Below are 17,142 nucleotides of genomic sequence, written 5' to 3' on the forward strand. Positions count from 1 at the left end.
TTGTAATCACTATGAAATAAAAACGACGTATACGTATTACTGTATCATTGAAATACACTTTAATCCCTGACATATTTTTCAAATGTTCTGTATCCACACCCAGACCGGACCAGTCCATTCCGACATCCTCTTCTGTCCTGTTTGATCTGAGTTCTACCGATTTGTGTAGCGTGTTGGCTACTTTTCGACTTTTATGCTCTTGTTCGCCCTAAATTTCAAAGAGTAAACAGCATGTCTGTGGCGTTTGCACCTCACAGGCAGCGTGGGAAGGGTGATATAACTCCCGCTGGAATACAAAAGGTAATTCATCTTTTTTTAAGCGCGTCTCAGAATGGAGGGCTTCGGCATCAGCTAGCCGCGGAGCTAATGAGTGTAGCGGTGCCCATCCGAGACCGAGTGTGAACAGATCAGGAACAATGTGCAGGGTCAAAGCGCGGTGAATATGAACCTGTACAGCGTCGGGAGGCCATGTGTACACTGTGGGACTTAGATCAATTTCTAACACTGGCGTTAAAATGTATTTCATATGAATGGAGGCCTGCTGTTTTGTTAGCACAGCACAGCTAGCTAACAAGACGCGTCTTTTGTTAGCTAGAAATGCACACTCACACATCAACAAAACCACCTCATCCTCCTCTTTGTGTTCCATGTACGATTTGAGAACAACGAGGAAGCAAAGGAATAACTACACCGAGTCCCTCAGCATCACACATTGTACATTGTGTTTGTGTTATTCTACTCAAGATAAGCTTGTGGTATAACTATCTAGCAGGTCTATTCTTCCTGCAGTGGTCAGACTTTATAGCCAACAACAATAACCTCACCAAAACAGACTCAATTGCAATATTTCCCCCCATCTATTCATGAAAGGGCAATAAGATAGACTTTATTTCAGACCCATAGGTCCATATCAGCACAAGAGTAATATAAAAAAAAAGACTAAGCATAGGTCAAATAGATGTCCAGCAAGAAATAAAAAAGATCATATGTCAACAGCACACATTCATTTTGATTCGAGCATAAAAAGGCATTTGTTCCATTGTTTCCAAAAGCAAGAAAAATACCTTGAGTCACTTAATGTGGGCTGAGTGAGCTCCCTTAAAATGTAATTTTCTGAATCAGATAAGCGACACAAAAATGTATACATCAAATGTCTCAGTAACACATGAAATGTAGGGACATTGTTTGATACAAACGTGCAACTTGCACTGGTCCATCTTGGTTATTGGTCAATAATTACTCATCCCTCTCTTCTTACATGTGCAATACGTTTTTTCTACTCATATTATCTGAATCAGCTTTATTGGCCAGGTAGGCTTGAACACATGAGGAATTTGTCTTCGGTAAACTGTGCTCTCTTTGTACAAAGGCATAAGAATAAGGCATAAAAGTATAAATTATAATAATTATAACATCAACTATAAACACAAAATAATAAGAAATGGGCATGACTAATATGTACAGGCTAAAAATAGTATATGATAATAGTGCAAAGATGCTGACGTGAACGTGAGGTAGTTTTTACATTAAAAAAGTATATGTAGGTGATAGTTAGATAATAAAATATATCAAAATATGTGAATTCTGCCTCCTCAGTTCTGTTCTGTACATTGTTTTATACCTATGCTACAAGTGTGTGCACATTTTTCCCCACATCCCTGGTTTTGTAAATATTTGTAAATGTACTTATTTAGTTGTGTATATACATCATTAAAATATGCTTGTTTTTTACTTCTTAAATTTTAATTGCCAATAACTTTTTAATAATTGCTATACATGCTCTTGTTTGTTTTACACTGTCTACATCGCTGCTGTAACACTTACATTTCCCAGCTGTGGGACGAATAAACGATTATCTTATCTTATCATATCTTATCTTTACCCCTGCAGTTACTTGACGAAAACAACCAGCTCATCCAGTGTATTATGGACTTCCAGAGTAAAGGAAAAACAGCAGAATGTTCACAGTAAGTTATAATCCCTCACCACCTGCTTGACACTATTGTTTTCATATTGATGTAATTCAGAACCTGTATATTGATGACTCTCCAACTGTCCAGTTATCAACAGATGCTGCATCGAAATTTAGTGTACCTTGCCACGATAGCAGACTCCAATCAGAACATGCAGTCCCTCCTCCCTGCTGTAAGTACTGACCCTTCCGAACTATTAAGTGAATTGTGTATCATAAATTGTCTTTTCAACCTCACAACAGAGAGCTTTTAGGCTAGACTTGTGTTCAACTCTTGCTTTGCCAATGTTACATTAGAGATAATAGTGTTTCACTTACAATTGAATATAGTAAACAATCTGAACAAAGATTTGTGTGATTAATCTCCAAAATGACCGATAAACGCTCAGGATGGACAGTGCAATTAATAATCTGTTATCTATTTGTTGTTTTGATTTTTTAATCTAAGCAAGCCACAGCTTTGTTCCTGCTGCTGTTACTGAGCTGAACAAGCAACAGCATTTATTTTCTCACACAGTCAACCTCCAATTTTAAGACTTGAGCCCAGATTTTCTTATTTATTCACATGATTTTATCGTTTTTATTAGTTTTTATTGGTTGACTGTTTTCTGATTTGCCTTTTAAATGGAACCTTTGGCACTTTTATCATTTCATCATGTCTATTCATTTTACCATTTTTATTGTTAGATTAATTTTATTTTAGGATATTTTTGTGTGTTTTGAACATTAAATAGTTTGTTCTGTCTGACATCTGTCTTCTCACTCTGTATTGACCTAACATCTCACTGGCTGCAAAACAAGTTTACCTACGGGTACAAAGAAAGTAACCTGAACCTTATATTGATACATTTCAGCTTCCTTGTCACAAGGTATTCTTCTCAGTGTGTACAAATTATTGATAAATATTTGGCATTATTCTGTGCAGCTTCCCAAAGTTAGGAAAGAAATAACCAGATGCTTTGTTATTGTTTTAACTAACCTATTTTAGATGCTCAGTATAAGTCAATATAACCTTAGTGCTCTAGTTTGTAAGAGCTGCATTAAGAATTGCTTGAAGGCCTGTGGGTTTATAAAAAAAATCCCCATAATATTATCTAAAGTTGTAAATATTTAGTTTGTTACATCTTAGTGCTCATTGGCCATTTATGCTTGCCAGCCACACACGTCACAGTTATTGAAGACTGAAGACACTGGCAATTGAAGTTCAGTTTACAGTGTTTAGTACTTCTGTGACCACGTATGTGACTTTTTCTTTAAAAGTTGTTAGTCAAAGGTATGCCACATTTTTGGTGTGGAGATGAATGATATTTTGTACAGACATCCTTACTTTTAACTTGTTTATTTCTTTTGCATGGCTGAGGCTCAGATGTGTTTGTTGTCAGCTGATGTGTGTTCTTGTGTCTGTGTTGTGCGCCTGCAGCCTCCCACTCAAAACATGCCCATGGGCCCTGGTGGGATGAACCAAAGTGGGCCCCCTCCTCAGCCTCCTCACGCTCACAACATGCCCTCTGAGGGTATGGTCAGCGGTGGCCCTCCAGCTCCACACATGCAGAACCAGATGAATGGACAGATGCCTGGTGAGTGACCCCCCACCCCCACCCCTCCTCCACTACTTCCTCCCGTCTCTTTCTCTCTCTTTTCTTTCCCATTCTTTTTCCCGTAGTCCCTGTCTCACTTGGGTTGCCTAGCAACACCACAGAACTGTGAGGGAGGTCGCTGTGCTGAAAGATGATGTCACCCATTCGCCAGCTCTGGTGGTCTCAGACTTGTACACGTTTTATTATGGTTATCCTCTTCTCTTTCGACAGTATGGTTTTTTTTTTTCAGTGTATGCTTTGTTTTCTAGCTTTTACATTTGTTAATGTTTTAAAAATCCAGACGCCTTGTGATGTTGTGTTCAAAGGCACTGATTGATACACCACCCACATATTTTAGAATTAAGAAGAAGGTTGTGGTGTTGGATTCCTTCACTGAAACTGCTGTTCAAATAAGGAAAGGGAGTTCACTGAAACATCTCAACATTAAATATACATTTAGACCGACTGTACAGTGTTAACACTCGTTAGCTCGGCCTCAACATGCACCCATCCCACATTTGAAAGAATCAACACCTCAGGTCTCTTAGACAGACACAGTTGGCATTTTCTAAAGAGTGTGGCCAGTTTTGGAGTTCTTTTGTAGCTCCCGTAAAATTGAAAAGTAAAGAAAAGGAATTTTGGGGATTTCCTTTTCCTGATTCAATCAATCAATCTTTATTTGTATAGCGCCAAATCACAACAAACGTTATCTCAAGACGCTTCTACAAACATAGGAGGTCTAGACCACTCTATGTCAATATATATCTAATCTATTAGAATATATATCTAAAAAAGAAATGTCCATCAGAGGCGACAGATTGGCCATAATCCTCCTGTCATCCACCACCTCCGCAGGGTCCAGGACTGAGCTGGCCTTCTTCACCAGTGTGTTCAGTCTTGCTCTCCTGTATCCTGTCCGCCCACAGCAGGTTTAATCCTTCCAATGTGGCTTTCGTGTCCGGTGTTACCTCTGTTAGCATGATGCTACTCAGCCAGTATTCCCTCTGGTGCTGGGTTAGCTTGTCCACCTTATCGTAGATAGATCTTACATTCCCCATAACGGTGGGTGGAAGGACAGGTCGTTGTCGTCTTTTCTTAGCTTGCACCTCAATACCAGCACGTCATCCTTGCCTCCTTCTCCTCAGCTCGCAGGGAACATCGGGCCTAGTATCGTTTAGCATCGACATGATTCTTTATTTAAAGCTGCTGTTGGTAGTCACAGAGTAAATATATTTTCAGTGTTCAGTGACTTCGAATGTCAACACTATCCCTCCCAACCAGATCTCCACTTAGCCCAACACAGATCAGCGTGTGCACTCATGATAGTGCCGGACTCATAACCAATCAGAGGACATAGTAGGGGCCGTCCCTTAACCAATCAGGACAGAGGATTGGAGATTAACTATGATTGGTCCGTCATAACGGGAACAAGGGGAATAATAACGTTGCTTGACAAAAAGGCATTGGAAAATGCAGAGATTTCACAATAGTCTCAAATTACTCCACTTACCGATGAGTACCGATGGGCATTATGACCTTTTCTCCAAACCCAGCAGAAAAAAAGTAATGTTTTTTACACCATTCCTACAGCAGCTTTAACAGATGCAAGCCCCCAAGAGCCCCTTGGTTTTCTTTTTGCTATTCTAACAAAATGCTAGTCAAGACTATTTTACTGGGAATAATGAGTAATGCACAAAATGTTGTCATTGTGTATTAAATAGTGACCTGAGAAGCATTTAACTTTTATTTGAAAATTGATTGTCATTTCTGGTTTATGGAAACCGCCTTAAATAACCAAAGAATTGCACATAGTTTGTTTGTTTATGTGCTTATTTAAATTTCCCTTTTGAAATGCTTGAAAGAGGGTCATGAATTATCTCTGCTGCTGTTGTCCAGGTCCTAATCATATGCCCATGCAAGGTCCCGGCCCCGGCCCCAACCAGCCTCCCAACATGCCCAGTGGCTCCATGAATATCCCTCCTAGCAGCCATGGCTCCATGGGTGGCTACAACCACACCGTTCCTTCCTCCCAGGGCATGCCAGCTCAGAGCCAAATGAACATGACCCAGGGCCAGCCGATGGGAAACTATGGACCTCGACCAAACATGAATATGCAGCCCAATCAAGGTAAAACAACTCAATTGCTTATTTACACTCACTGTACATGCATTTATTAAACCATACACTGCATGTGTAGGTTTTCAGCTCTCCATAATTTGAGCGATAACTCTGTCTGTGTGCGCCACAGGCCCTATGATGCACCAGCAGCCTCCCGCCCAGCAGTATAACATGCCTCCAGGTGGTGGCGGGCAGCACTACCAAGGACAACAGAACCCGATGGGCATGATGGGTCAGGTCAACCAAGGAAACCACGTCATGGGTCAGAGGCCAATGCCGCCCTACAGACCTCCACAGCAAGGTATACCCCTCACAGTGTGTCTGTCAAGTGTGCAAGTTGTGAGTGTTGGTCTTTCTTCTCCCTAACCCACCATCCTGCATTTCTTACTCTTGTTCCTCTCAATTTTCCTCTATTTTCACTTCAGTAGCTCTGTTCCCCAAAGCCTCCGATCATAAAATTAGTCACGTGACCCAAAGAAAGCTTTCTAACAAGAACTAGCGGCAAGGTATCCATCATCTCTACTCTTCCCCTCACACAACCGATCCAACAACACCTTGAATCTACTTGTGTGTATGTTGTGTGTATGTGTATGTAGGACCCCCTCAGCAGTACCCAGGGCAGGAAGACTACTATGGGGACCAGTACAGTCACGCAGGACAGGGAGCCTCAGAAGGTAGGCGAACCCTCCAGTCACTTGGAGAAAATCAACCAAAAAAACCCAAAACAAATTAAACCCAGGACTTGTGTTAAGACACAAATGATGCAAAGAGACTGTGACAACACCCGTATTTCAGTTTCTTTATTATTTTCTGGGAAATCGGAGAGACTTAGGGCTCTGTAAAAGGAAAAAAATATATATATTCTGTCTGATTTCGAAAAAAGTCCATACTCACCCTAGATTTATATGTGCTGCAGACCATAGATAGGTAAGCATGCACACAGTTTTGTAATGGCCTCCCCCCGTGTGTGGCTGCTGCTTTACCTATTGGTGTAAAGGAAAAGTTAGGTCAAGATTTCTGCAAGTGTTGCAGAAGTACAGGCCAAAAGCTGGACAAAGGTTGTATTATAATAAACGGTGATCAGTCAGATGTTCTAGAAACATGCTCCTTGTGGTGTAGAAGCCAGAATATTCATATTCTGAAAGCACTTTTTAATGTGCACATTTTTCATAAACACAGATTTTGTGCTCCGACAGGAAATGATCCTTGTCAGAAGAGATGAACTAATCCTTTATAAACCACCGACTACTTTTAAAGAACTGTTCTACAAGTGTGTTTTCCTCTAATCTAACACTTGGTACACTTCTGATTTTCTCCATGTTTTTGTGTCAAGAGGTGCTGTTATTACTTTACTTGACAAGCTCTTCCTCTTTCTTTGTCCAATTAACATTTACTCATTTGTTGTTTGTTTTTGTTTTTTGTTTTCTACTGACAACACTATTTTCCTTTTTGAACTGTCAAACGTGTACTTTCCTATTTTTCTGTAATAATGAAAAATGTGCTCTGAGGATTTTTAGGAAAGCAACAACCAGATCACAAAAAGCAGGACTACTTACAACAAGGCTAGCTCAAAACTGGCAGGTGTCCATGCATTATGTTGTGCTTCCCAGCACCTCTCAGGAACATAATCAGTTTCTTCTTACGCCATCATGAGTATCTCAACTTCTTTAAATGTCAGGTATAACCTGGGTAAATTGAAAGTATTGGATCCTTATTAAGTTGATTTAGGTTGAAGTTCAGAGTCTTGGAGGTCACCACAACACTACTATTATGGAAGGATCTTTATCTCTGCTCTAACATGTTGGATCATGACAATGTATATAATTTTTTCCTGTTAGATTAGCATGCATTTTATTCTGTCATTTGCCATTAGAAGGTTAGATTTACCTATAAATTGAATATTTCAAATAGCAGTATGTTATCCATCTTAGACTTCAGTCATGACTTGAAACATGATCCTTTCTTTACTTTGACTTGAATGCCTTCACTGCTATAGTGTGTGTGAGTCATTAACTCTTAGATAGTACCTAATAGTAAGCTTTACTTTGCAGAAACTATCTTATCACTAAATGTCCTTGTTTATTTTGTCATGGCTGAAAGTATAGTTACATTTAAACAAAAACAAAAATCTGAAATGGAAAGAAAGATAGATTTTTTTTTAAGTGAAAGTATGAGAAATGTTAACGTTTTTGCTTTGTTGTTCCTCTGTAGTAACCCACCTGTTGCTCACATTGTGTGTCATTACCCCCTGAAGGTAATGCCCAGTATGGCCAACAGCAAGAAGCATACCAGCAAGGCCCTCCCCAGCAGCAGGGCTACCCTCCTCAGCAGCAGTACCCGGGTCAGCAGGGCTACCCACCACAGCAGCAGGGCTACGGTGAGTTTCTTCCCCTTGCATTGGGGGCACATATTTGTCCAGTAGGAGGCACTATCAGCTCTCTTAAGTTGCCTTTTGCTGGATCAAAAATCCCTCCTGAGTGAGTTTTTGGTTATTGCCCCTCAGAACTGTATCGGAGCCAGATGCGTGTCAAGACATCGTCAGGAGTAGGGAATTTAAGAAGCACCTTAATGAACGGTTAGGGGATTGAAGCTTGGTGGAAAAATTTAATCAAGGAAAGAGGCTGCCACCACATTAGCATTTCTCCTGGTTCTACTGTTTGATATGACAGACTAAGGGAACGGGAGAGGGGCTTTGGCTGATGGTTACAAATATGAGGCGGTGTATATGTAGTAAGGTTTTCAGGGTAGGGGAATTTCAGACTTCATAACACTATTGATAACATTCAAACTACATTGGTACTTCTTTAATAACAAAGAAACTGGGACTGGACAAAGTACTGGACACCAGGAAAAAGATCATTTTCTTGTCTTAGATTACCAACGTGCTCACTGTGCTTCACATAAATGGCCACTGAAATCATACTAACACATAGGACATGACATAATAATAACATTGTATTAGTTTTTGCTGTGTCTGGATTAGGGGTGGGAATTGATAAGATTACATCAATGTCAATTCTCCTTATCAATCCAATTCCATATCAATTCTCCAAACGATTCCTGAGTATTTTTTTGAGGGGGAAAAAAAGTTGTTCTACACAGTCTTCTGAACCAAAAGGAACCATTACATTTTTCCAAAATTATGTCTGCACAAGACTGAACATGAACATATTCAACTTGAACATACTGAACAATAGATTGACCTCATTCTCGGCCTCGTGAGTCTGGACCATAGACTGTAAATAAAAGATAGATAGACTGGTCCAGACGTGGTCCCTCGAGCCTTGATGAAAGGACTTTGAATTTGGAGAGGAAAAACGCTTTTCCTCCGGGGGTCATCGCTGAGGTATTTTACCCGCTCTCTGTGCCTCTTTTTCGTCCGCGTGAGTCCGGACGTGGCCCCTGGAGCCTGGAGGAAAATACTTTGAATTTGGAGAGGAAAAGCATGTTTCTCCGTGGTTGAAGGAGTTCTGTGTTGCAGAGTGTGTGACGGAATGCAAACGTGACGTTGTGCTGGGAAATGAATCGTTAAGAAGAATCAATTACATCCGGTTTTCGATTCCCACCCCTAGTCTGGATAGTTCTGCCGCCCCCGTCTCTTTTGATACGTTAGAACATAAAATAAAGAGCGATTGTATTCTTTGAAAACACAAGGTATTGAGAAGTGTCTAAGTACTGTTTTTTTTTGATAACCTCAAGTGTGTAAAGATTATGAACTCCCCGAGTTGTAGCACTTAGGAAAAATATTTGTCAATATTAGCCAACAGTAAACATCCTACTACTAAATAAAACACTATTTAAAGGTTTAAGATGCACAGCAGTTGTGACACTTAGCAAAACAAAGCACAAACCAGAAACAGTCATGAGACATCGTGGTAGGAACGTTGAATTGACTCATGCCTATTCAGTACTTTTAATACTTAAGGTTATTCAAAATATGGGTGCAGCTATAGGACTCAACACAAAGTAATTTAATAAAACGAAGGCTGTTTAAATATAGTTCCTCATGCGTGGAGGTATTAAAGGCCCCTGCAACTCTTTGGTCTTTTTCTTCCTGGTCCCATTTTTCAGCAGAACTTTCCATCACTCAGCCTCTGTCGGAGCCAGAGCTCATGTCAGTAATGAGCTAACAGAGAGGCAGAGGCTGTGAGGTGAGATCCATCTGGCACACACGCACACAAGCTTCCTCTCACAGACCCCCACAAGGTTATGCTCAACAGCATCAGGCATTATGAGCGCCTAACGATGCTGCGTGGGCCTCATTTGACTCCGGCCCCAGTCAGGCTTTGCTCGGGCGTTCGCTGCACCTGCATAGACAGTTACAGTGTACGGGGGCTGATGAAGAGAGGGCTTCTTTTTTTTTTAATGACGCCTGCCCCTCCTAATGAAGACCAACAGAATCTCCTTGATGTCTCCTTGCATTAGGGAACCTCAGCCCGGCTTCAACCTGACTCACTCATTCTCATTCATTACTGAGTCAGGCATTGTGGAGGCCGCCTAAACAAATGGGTCAGACATATCCACCATCATTTGTCATACATCCATCAGCTTTTCTTATCGCAGCCCATTAGTGATAGTAAACTTACAGGGATTCCCAAGAGTTATACGAGGAACAAGTTGGAAACAGAAACGGCTAATGAGAAAAAGTTGGTGCAGTTCAGACTGGGGTGCCGTGTTTGAGCCCAAACCTGTGTTTGACATTTGCCACATTTCTCTCTAAGCAGGTGATAAGACCAAAAGCTGGACTGTGTTAAAAGAAAGAAATGCCCACACTTTTGTGTCATGAAGTTTGGACAGGATAAAAAGTCCTGTTGAATGTTACCATGATCATACTTAGTAGAGGTATTCATGCATGTTACTGCAGATATCACTGGGTTATTTGGGGGGGAATTTTCTTGTCTGTAACACAGCATTGTCTACAAATGTCCTGCATTTCAATTAAACTGTTCAATTGAATCAGAGTTGTCATGAACTTTGGTACAACACTTGTTAAAAGCCAAAGATGTCTGGATACCTATTTCTGTACCTGCTTAATCTGCCTTTAAAGCACTTCCTAAATCTGTCAACTATACATGGTGTGTAAACTGAGATCCCAACATTTGTTGTAGGTCCCTCCCAAACTGGCCCAGGACAGTACCCTAACTACCCTCAGGGGCAGGGGCAGCAGTACGGGGGCTATCGCCCTCCTCAACCCGGACCCCCACAAGCCCAGCAGCAACGCCCTTACGGTTACGACCAGGTGAGTATAACCAAAACATAGAACGGTCACAGAGACTTGTCGATGAATTCTTCTTAGTTTTCCTTTATTGTATTTATTGCCAGAGCTAGTTGTGTATTTTGTGTACCAGTGTTAGAACATAAACATTTAAAGGTGGCATAGTATGCATGCTGTCATCATATTGGGGGTTAATTCTGTTCTTCCAAATGGCTGTATGTGTTGTGATTGTCTCTCATTGTTAATTTAGATCTTACTTAAATATATCCGGGCTGATGTGGAATGCCGAATCAGTGAAATATGAGGGCTTTAAGAGGATTCTTCCTTTAACATGGTCCAGACTGCTCTCGTGTTTAAAGGGAGATCTATTTGTTGCCCTGTATTTCCTGTGGTCTTTTGTGGGGACCACAGCTACACTTTGATATCTTTATCTTTGAACATTCAGGGGCACATGAGGAAATAAAGACCCGGGGATTTGAACCCCCTGACTAGCTCTGTAAGAAGCAAAGGTAATGGTTGCTGTGAAGACCTCAACGTCCAATCTAGACGTTTGACCACCTAGCCTTAATTTGCATTTTTGTTTCTTCTGTCTGTCCTTTTTCTTTATCTTCCTTCCATCTTTCTCTTTTTCTTAATTTTCTTTTTCTTGATTTTTTTTTTTTTTTTTTTTATTAACCAGGGGTCGAATTGTAAGTCACGAGGTCTAAAAAACACAGCATGCTTAGTCTGCAGGGAGACAGCCAAAAGTTTAGTACTTTGACTGTGTCCTGAATCTGCTTTATGTAACTTTTGTCCTTTCTGTAGCACAATTTGAATTCTAATGTTATATTGTATATCAGACTGACAACATATTTTTTCTTTCAAATTTGTTTCCTTTGTACTCTCCATTAATGCCAAACACATTCTTCGACCCCTGTTTAGAAATGCATTAACTACTACTGTTATACATTGAATTCACATGGATATAGTTTCCACCACAATAAGGAATTTCAGCCTCAGCCATGCTGTGGCTGAGGTATCCAGTTAGTTTCACAAGTTATGAGGCCATGCTGCCACCTGCTGGTCAATACCAGCAAGTGAAGACATTTATCATGGTTTGGAGTACTATATGGTTTTAACCACAAATATTTGTTTGCACCATTTTGAGATTTGTGAATTTAAGCTCTGACGCGTTGTTTTTGAGAAGGTCAGTAACATAAGTCTGTCACATTTCTCTCCACAGGGCCAGTATGGAAATTACCAGCAATGAGAGATGGTCACAGCAACCCACACAGCTCTGCTCTGATCTCTGTTGAGCTTTGACATCTGGTCAACTGCTAAGCAGACTTAAATGATGGCCGTAGCTCCCTGAGATCCTCTCAGACACGAACACACAACACCCGAAAATACAAGATACATTCTCCCCTGTCTTTGGGCTCTGATTTTGGCCTATAAAAAAATGTATTCAGTATAACATCAAAATGGGCTTGATAATGTCAAAGTTTATGACTCTCCCTCTGGTCCAGTATGTCTCAAAGCAGCAATGCCTTAAAAATGGAACTGCCTTATCCTTTAGCATTGCAGATTGTGAAATGGGATAACAAAATTTTGGATATCAGAGAAGATTTAACTGTACAGTTTCAATCTACTGTGGTGCATTGTTTCTCTATCCTTCAGCTCCTTGGTCATAAGAAGCAATAATGCCAGCAGTAGGTCAATGTGTAGGAGCGGGGAGATAAAATAATGCACCAGTTGAACTTCCCACTAGGCCATGGTACATGTCTTGATGTATGTGATGATGTAAAAATATATTTTATGCTTTTTAGATCAAGCTAACTTTGTATCAGACATTGGAAACTAGTACTAAAGCTGTGTTGTTTATTTCATGAAGTGTATGTGTCAATGTTTTTTTTTATGATCCCATCCAGCACGTTTTTTCTTTTTCTTTGTTGTTTTAAAGAAATTTTGTCTCTGTGCTAAGATGTGTAAAAAAAAAAACAACAAATTTTGATCAGTAATAGATTTTTTCCACCCAAAATTGCTGAAAAATGTGTGCCCACAGGCCTGGACACACGTGAAAAGAGACTGTATGTAGCTAATGCCACCTCAAAGTGTTAGTTTCTACATGGTGAAGCCTTCTCTTTCTGTACAAGCATCTCACTCTTGTCCATTGATTGCAAATTTGTGAATGGGATGGATCAAACATGGTATAAAAAACATTTCTTACAAGTCCTTTGTTTTGTTAGTCTTGACAATGCTGGAACCCCTCTTCCCTCTTTGAATAAACGTCTAAGTTGATGTCATTCAAATAGTGTTGTGTGTGTGTGAATAATTGTTACTGTCAAATATGTAACATAAGATGTGAAAATAATGTTCTGAAATTGATTCCTTAATTTCACAGTAAAGACTGGTTGTGCAGTTTTATATCACTGGCTTGATATCTGTTTTACGGTGCATACTTTATTGATCCCACATGTACAGCTGCATAAAGAAGAGGAATTCATGTCCTCTCATATTGTTTATATGGCTGTTTTAATATTTTACATTCTGCACCCCATCCAAGTGGTCACTTTTGTGTCATGGCAATGTATAACTGTACAATAAATTGGAAGAATCTTTAATATATTTTGACTTGTGTCATTTATAGCCTTTCATTGACAGCTTTCAATTTATAAAAAAGTGCAAACTCATTCATCCTGACGACAACCCAAACAAGATGTGCACGTTTGGTGCCATCATAATGTGACAGTTTGATATAATTGTTTTGTCTTCATCTGCGATCTGGTAATCAGTTTCCTACTGATAATGACCCAGCACCGCTCAGCAGCATGTCTGCTTTGTCCAGATGCATCCAGAGAGGTCCAGAGCACATTTACACCCAAAATTACCTTCCGTGTCCCTCTCTCCCCCTTCTGCCTCCCTCCAGAGAGGGAGAGGGACTACCTGTCACATTGGGGGGAGTGATACAGATGGTACACCAGATGTGTGGCCGAAGCACGTGATGGGAGACTGGTGTTAGTGTTAAGAGGGCCGCAGAGTGCTCAGGTTGCCTTGGTGCTGGCTGATGAGTGTGTGTGTGTGTGTGTACATCTGTGAGTGCAGCAGGAGTGTACTCCAAGAGACGAGGAACGGCTGAACTTTTTTTTTTTAGTTTTGGACTATTTTTATGTGTGTTTGTGTATCCCTGCTCAGGTTTAAGAGGCATCTCCTAGTCACCTCACCATCCTGCTGCTCCACAGCTGGCCGCCCCACCCCTTCCCAGCTGCCACTGGGGCTCCCCCCGGCCCCTCCGCTTGGCAGAGCTGGCGTTTTGGGCGCTCCCCCACCAGTCCTCCCTGGCAGCTGCTGCCCTCAGCTGCGCTCTCGCAGACGGTATTGGGGTCGGACAAAGTCACTCCTCCTGTGACTGTGTCTGGGGCCGTTGGGGGAGGATGAAGAGGTGGCAAGGAGACTCCTACATCCTATGAAAGATCTCATTTAGCTGTTCAGGATTTCAAATTGATGCGTGAGTGAATAAAAATGAGCAACTGCAAGAATTTTGGTTGACCCTGATTTTTCAACATCAGGTTAGCTTGCATGAAAGAGGTCTTTGGCTGTGTAGTTCTAAGTGAGTCATTAAGAAAGCTAACAGGACAACATTACTCCTTGCAAGCTCCATGATTGTACGCCAAAAAGTGAAGAGGCAGCGTCATTTAAAAGGGTGATTATCTTGTTCAATATTTTGATAATTATAATTCAGGGCACCTTTCAGAGGAGGCTTCTAACCACTGAGGGGGAAATGACATTGTGATCATAGCTGGCAGGCAAGATGTGATCTCTCTCTCTCCCTCTAACTCTCTCTCTGACTCTCCCTTTCACTCTCTCATAGCCACACTCTCAGTGTGACAGAAAGTCTATGGGGAGGTATAAGAGGTAGTTATGGGGGGAATGCAGCAGCCTCCACAGTTTAATTGGAGATGTGTCACACTAAATAAATGGTGCAAAAACAAGCGCTGACTGGAGGCTTGAGGGAGGGGCCCTGGGGATGCAGCCTGTTTTATTGGGCAGGAGCTTTGCACCGCTCCAGGGTGAAACTGGGCTATGCACTGCTGAGATACCCTCCAACCACCAAACCACCAGGCCTTCCTCCCAAAGACGACTGTGGAGGGAAAGACAAAGGCATTAATTTCACTGCGCAGAAAAGCATCTTATTGGTGCTGTGGAGAAGGTGTGGGTGAACTTGGTGACCCGTCTGTTCCTCCTCCTCCAATGAGGGGCACATCATCGTCCTCATCTGCAATTTCAATTTCTGCACACTGGCGAACAAATCCATAATTGTAAAAATCCTCAGCTAATGCTGTCTGCCTCACTTGCTCCTAGATCTTATGTATGTCAATTTATGTTTTGAGGAGACGGCAGCCAACAGCCTGCAGCCAATCTTATTTCCCTGTGTAATCCATACATGACCTCCAAGTTGCCAGGAGAATGTGTTTTCCGATATTCTATCAATGTTGATATAAATGTTGTCTAGCCTTTCTCGTGCACGGTGAATGTGAGTGTGTGTGTGCACCTTGGATTCCAGAGTTCATGGCATGAGGTTTGATTTACCTCTACAGTGTGCCGCAGTAATTGGATGTGACACCATTCTCTCTGCTCTCCCTGGGGGATATAACAGGAATCTGACTATTATGGCCCCAGTCATGAATATGTCACGACAGCTGCAAACAAAGGCATGTGATTTGGATAAGACTCCACTGTATGTTGTCTTTGTGCTGATATATGAGATAAATGCTGAAAGGGTAAATGAGTTTTCTGTAAAGCAATTTGCTGTGTTTACAAGGAATGATTAATTGCCATTGTTTAGGGGAAAAAAACTATGTTAGAGACAATGTTCAATATTACATGTTCATCATCATGCCTGCCAGATATTTGTGTGAGCTATTAGTTGCAAAAAAACAACTGGAAAGATTTTTTGGACCTGACATACACAAACAGGGTGATCCCCTTGAAAGACATTGTTTTACATGCATCTGATGTGCAGTGCTTTGTTTAAACCCCATCGTTTGTTGAGGGTTTAGCCATCAAATCAAATCGAGTGTGCTGTTTTGTATGCGTTCGAGCCTCATAAAAGTAGTCTCTTGGTGAAATAGCAGGTATGCTGATATCAGTATTCCCACAGCCTGCATAATTGCTGTAATTTGCTTTCCCTTTGGGTAATCTGTAAACATGGCTGTTTTGATGTTTTTGGCATCCTCCATTGGCTGGGCTCTCCACTCCTCCAGTGGAGCCCCCATCCCAGCCCAGGGTGACACAAATAGATCCTTCCCCAGAAGGCGCACGTAGTTCCACATGGGTACAATCAATACGGCCCAGTTGCACTAGGACTGTGGCGGTATTAAAAGCACCCCGTGAGCTGCTTCTCCCCATGCCAGCGTTTTAGGGAAATAAAGCTATTGATCCTCCAGGGCCTCTGGCGGAGCATTAACCTGGGCCCACAAATTAGAACGTGCTCATCTGGACACATCTGCCTGCAATGTTCCCAAAAAGCCAGTCCAAGGGAGAGAAAAGGAGGGCTGCGAGGCCTGCTGCTTTCAATGATGAGTAGAGCGCTACTTGACGTCCTTGTCGGAGTGGGGGAGGCGTCTGGATGCCCAGGACTTCCATTAGAGGCCCAGGATGGTGGCATGGGTCGATGTGGTAAGGTTTGGTTGGGGGTACTCCATCTCAGATCAGTGTGGTTCCTTCCCCCTGTTGTAGAGAGAGAGGGGGCTGACCCACAGTAAACCTGAGCTCCTGACTGGAAGGACAATGAGGGAGAGGGCTGCTGCGTCCAACACTTGTTCCAGCAGTGTCAAAGACTTTTCTCCTTCTGAACTGTTTTATATAAAAGAAAAGAATATAGATCACTTTCTGTTTTCGACACCATTCAAGTGTTACATTTTTAGGCAGATTCCCCAAAGCAAACAGCAAGCAGAAAATATCCTTTGCACCTTCTGTGAAATGGCGCACAACATAACTCTCAGCTTTGGTACAAAAGAAAGCTGCATTTTCAGATTACATTTTATTTGTCTGCAAAACCTAGAATGACGACCCCCCTCTATGGCACCATGAGGATATTTGAGCCATTGATTCAATGTTGTCACTTGGTGGGGTGTCCTACAAGTCAGTAATTATATTTGACTAGGAGATCAGAGTGTGGGTACGCTGAGATAGAAACACAAACACAGTTATGCTCATCTACAAGCATAAACATAGCTTTACTGAAGACCTTCTGGCTGAGTTGTCCTCTTTTTGGTATTATG

General features: G+C 41.6%; 1 protein-coding gene across 7 annotated transcripts; it reads left to right on the forward strand.

Annotated features, from left to right (window-relative positions):
* Positions 1-113: 113 nt before the first annotated feature.
* Positions 114-13,486, forward strand: ss18 (SS18 subunit of BAF chromatin remodeling complex). 7 transcript variants are annotated; one of them, XM_034702999.1, is made up of 11 exons: positions 117-300; positions 1,891-1,967; positions 2,061-2,145; positions 3,393-3,549; positions 5,446-5,676; positions 5,798-5,968; positions 6,264-6,341; positions 7,922-8,044; positions 10,776-10,906; positions 11,328-11,391; positions 12,105-13,285. In XM_034702999.1, exons 1-10 carry the CDS (start codon positions 232-234, stop codon positions 11,343-11,345), a joined length of 1,140 nt encoding a protein of 379 aa, XP_034558890.1. In that variant the 5' UTR covers positions 117-231; the 3' UTR covers positions 11,346-11,391; positions 12,105-13,285. The 7 variants fall into 7 exon arrangements, 6 of the variants coding, with proteins under 6 accessions (XP_034558892.1, XP_034558890.1, XP_034558889.1 ...); XM_034703001.1 differs by lacking the exon at positions 11,328-11,391 and having other exon boundaries at positions 114-300; positions 5,470-5,676; XM_034702998.1 differs by lacking the exon at positions 11,328-11,391 and having other exon boundaries at positions 125-300; positions 12,105-13,486.
* Positions 13,487-17,142: the final 3,656 nt, after the last annotated feature.

This window comes from Notolabrus celidotus, chromosome 15 (assembly GCF_009762535.1).
Source record: "Notolabrus celidotus isolate fNotCel1 chromosome 15, fNotCel1.pri, whole genome shotgun sequence".
Taxonomy (NCBI): domain Eukaryota; kingdom Metazoa; phylum Chordata; class Actinopteri; order Labriformes; family Labridae; genus Notolabrus; species Notolabrus celidotus.